We start from the raw sequence: 1,873 nt of genomic DNA, 5'->3' as shown, positions 1-1,873 counted from the left end.
ACAAAGCCTAAAGCAGCAGGGAAGGAGGAAGGGAGGGGATTTACTGTTAGTATTATAATAACTCTAGTCCTAGCAGCAAGGCCCAAGCCTATTAGCTTACTACTCTAGTCTTATCTATATCTAATAAGCTAATGTAGTAGTTATTTGGTTATAGAAAGACGTAAATGCGTAGGTTTATGAAGAAACGCATTACACTAGGGGTCGCAAAGTAAGTGCTGAGACAGGTCAGCTATGGTGTGGCGTCTGTGGTAACCTAGGACACAATGCACGGACGTGCTAGTTTATTGAAGAGATATTTGAAGATGAGGATTATGAGTAGTTTGAACTAGACTAATGCTGTTTAGGTTGATATGGAAGCCATTCCGTCTCATTGGCGCAGCTGTGTCTTGCTCGCCTATCATTCCCGTTAATTGTAATAGGTAACCTGCTCCCTTATATACTAGTGATCAGACGTTGGGCCGACTGTGTTCGCAGTGGCCAAAGCTATCACACGACTATAATAATGATTATTAGCAGTTACAAAATGAGATAGTCTTATTTCTCTTACCCCTGACCACCACGATTCCCACGATCTACCATTTGGCATGTCGACCTCGCACCATGCTGAGTTATACATGTCCCCCCCATGCGTACGACACGTTTCCCGAGTGTCGGATGGCCAACTCACTTGACGGCCATGTTTGTTTAATGTGCGACACCTGGTCTAGATCAGTATCAAGACATATAGGTAGACACTAGGCTTTACTTACTGGCAAAATATAGTCGTTGCTTGAACTTGAGCTGCAGCAAGTACAGCAGTGAGCACGTAGGAAAGCTTCATTATGAACGTAGATAGTAGGAAGTCGGTTGTAAGATTAAGAGAGCAGTAGTCAGTATGATACAGAAGCAAACACAATTTAGCATTGTATCATCAGGATAGTCAGTTTATATACTATTTTCTAGTATAAGGTGACTTTACTTAGCAAGTAAATAGCTAATAATAGCCCCCCTATATTTTAAGATATCTAATTAGTCTAGAAAGCTAACATAGTTAGACCTATAAGCACTTACTCTACTAAGAGAGCTTCTGCCTAGTATCTCTATAAACTTCTATTAATTTACTATCATTATTATACTTTAGTTTATATCTTTAATTAAGTCTACTATAGGTAGATATAGTCTAATCTACCCTTAAGTATAATTAATTATAATACCTATAATATAGTTTATAAGTAAGTAAGCTACTTCCTTATTATACTAAAAGGGCTACTTCTTTCTTTATTTTTTTAGAGATTAAAATTAAGCCTAAAAAGGTCTAGTTTTAAGTTCTATATTTAGATAAGACCTAAGTCATAAAGAATAGTACTATAGATATCTTAAGTTTCCTATATATAAGCCTTACCTTTTATTTATAAGTCTAGATAAGACCTAAGTAAAAGATTATATAGTTAGTTAAAGTTAGATAGTAATTTATATAATACTTTTTCTAATAACTAAAACCTTATTAATATATAACACTTAAAACTAGACCTTTTTTAGGCTTAACTTTATTTTTTAAGAAATAAGGGGGAAAGTGGCCCTTTTAGTGTAATAAGGAAGTGGGTTGCTCACTTGTGTAGCTCACTCACTTGTATTTTACGTTAATATAATTATTATTAATGTCATAATACCCTCAGCGGCATTGCTAGTCCTGTAAGGTTTTACAAGGGCTAGGATTAGTATTATCTGGCCCCTACTGTCTGGCCCTACCGTCCGGCCCTACCGTCCGGCCTACCACGAAGTGTACATATATGCATATCTACAGTGACGTGCAAAATGTTTAGGCCCACTCTAGCCCACAAATCTACCCCATCACTTTAACTACAAATAGGGCTACAAAATTAATAGTTTATAT

At 36.5% G+C, this 1,873-nt stretch overlaps 1 protein-coding gene across 1 annotated transcript; it reads right to left on the bottom strand.

Annotated features, from left to right (window-relative positions):
• Positions 1 to 338: 338 nt before the first annotated feature.
• On the bottom strand, positions 339 to 865 carry LY79DRAFT_105182 (uncharacterized protein). The gene is made up of 3 exons (XM_060550657.1): positions 750 to 865; positions 548 to 698; positions 339 to 494 (listed from the first exon to the last, which is right to left on the bottom strand). Exons 1-3 carry the CDS (start codon positions 818 to 820, stop codon positions 447 to 449), a joined length of 270 nt encoding a protein of 89 aa, XP_060407365.1. The 5' UTR covers positions 821 to 865; the 3' UTR covers positions 339 to 446.
• Between the last annotated feature and the right edge of the window lie 1,008 nt (positions 866 to 1,873).

The sequence above is a fragment of the Colletotrichum navitas genome, assembly GCF_030913465.1.
Source record: "Colletotrichum navitas strain CBS 125086 chromosome Unknown LY79scaffold_156, whole genome shotgun sequence".
NCBI classification, from domain to species: Eukaryota; Fungi; Ascomycota; class Sordariomycetes; order Glomerellales; family Glomerellaceae; genus Colletotrichum; species Colletotrichum navitas.
Note: the sequence above shows the minus strand (reverse complement) of the source record. Positions and strands in the feature narration are given on the sequence as shown.

Excerpts from the sequence above, each read along its gene's own strand:
- LY79DRAFT_105182 (XM_060550657.1), bottom strand. The coding sequence starts at position 820 with ATGAAGCTTTCCTACGTGCTCACTGCTGTACTTGCTGCAGCTCAAGTT. Across the intron at positions 699-749 it reads GCAACGACTATATTTTGCCA|GTGTCGCACATTAAACAAAC; the intron begins GTAAGTAAAGCC and ends GATCTAGACCAG. Across the intron at positions 495-547 it reads GGGAATCGTGGTGGTCAGGG|TCGTGTGATAGCTTTGGCCA; the intron begins GTAAGAGAAATA and ends TCATTATTATAG.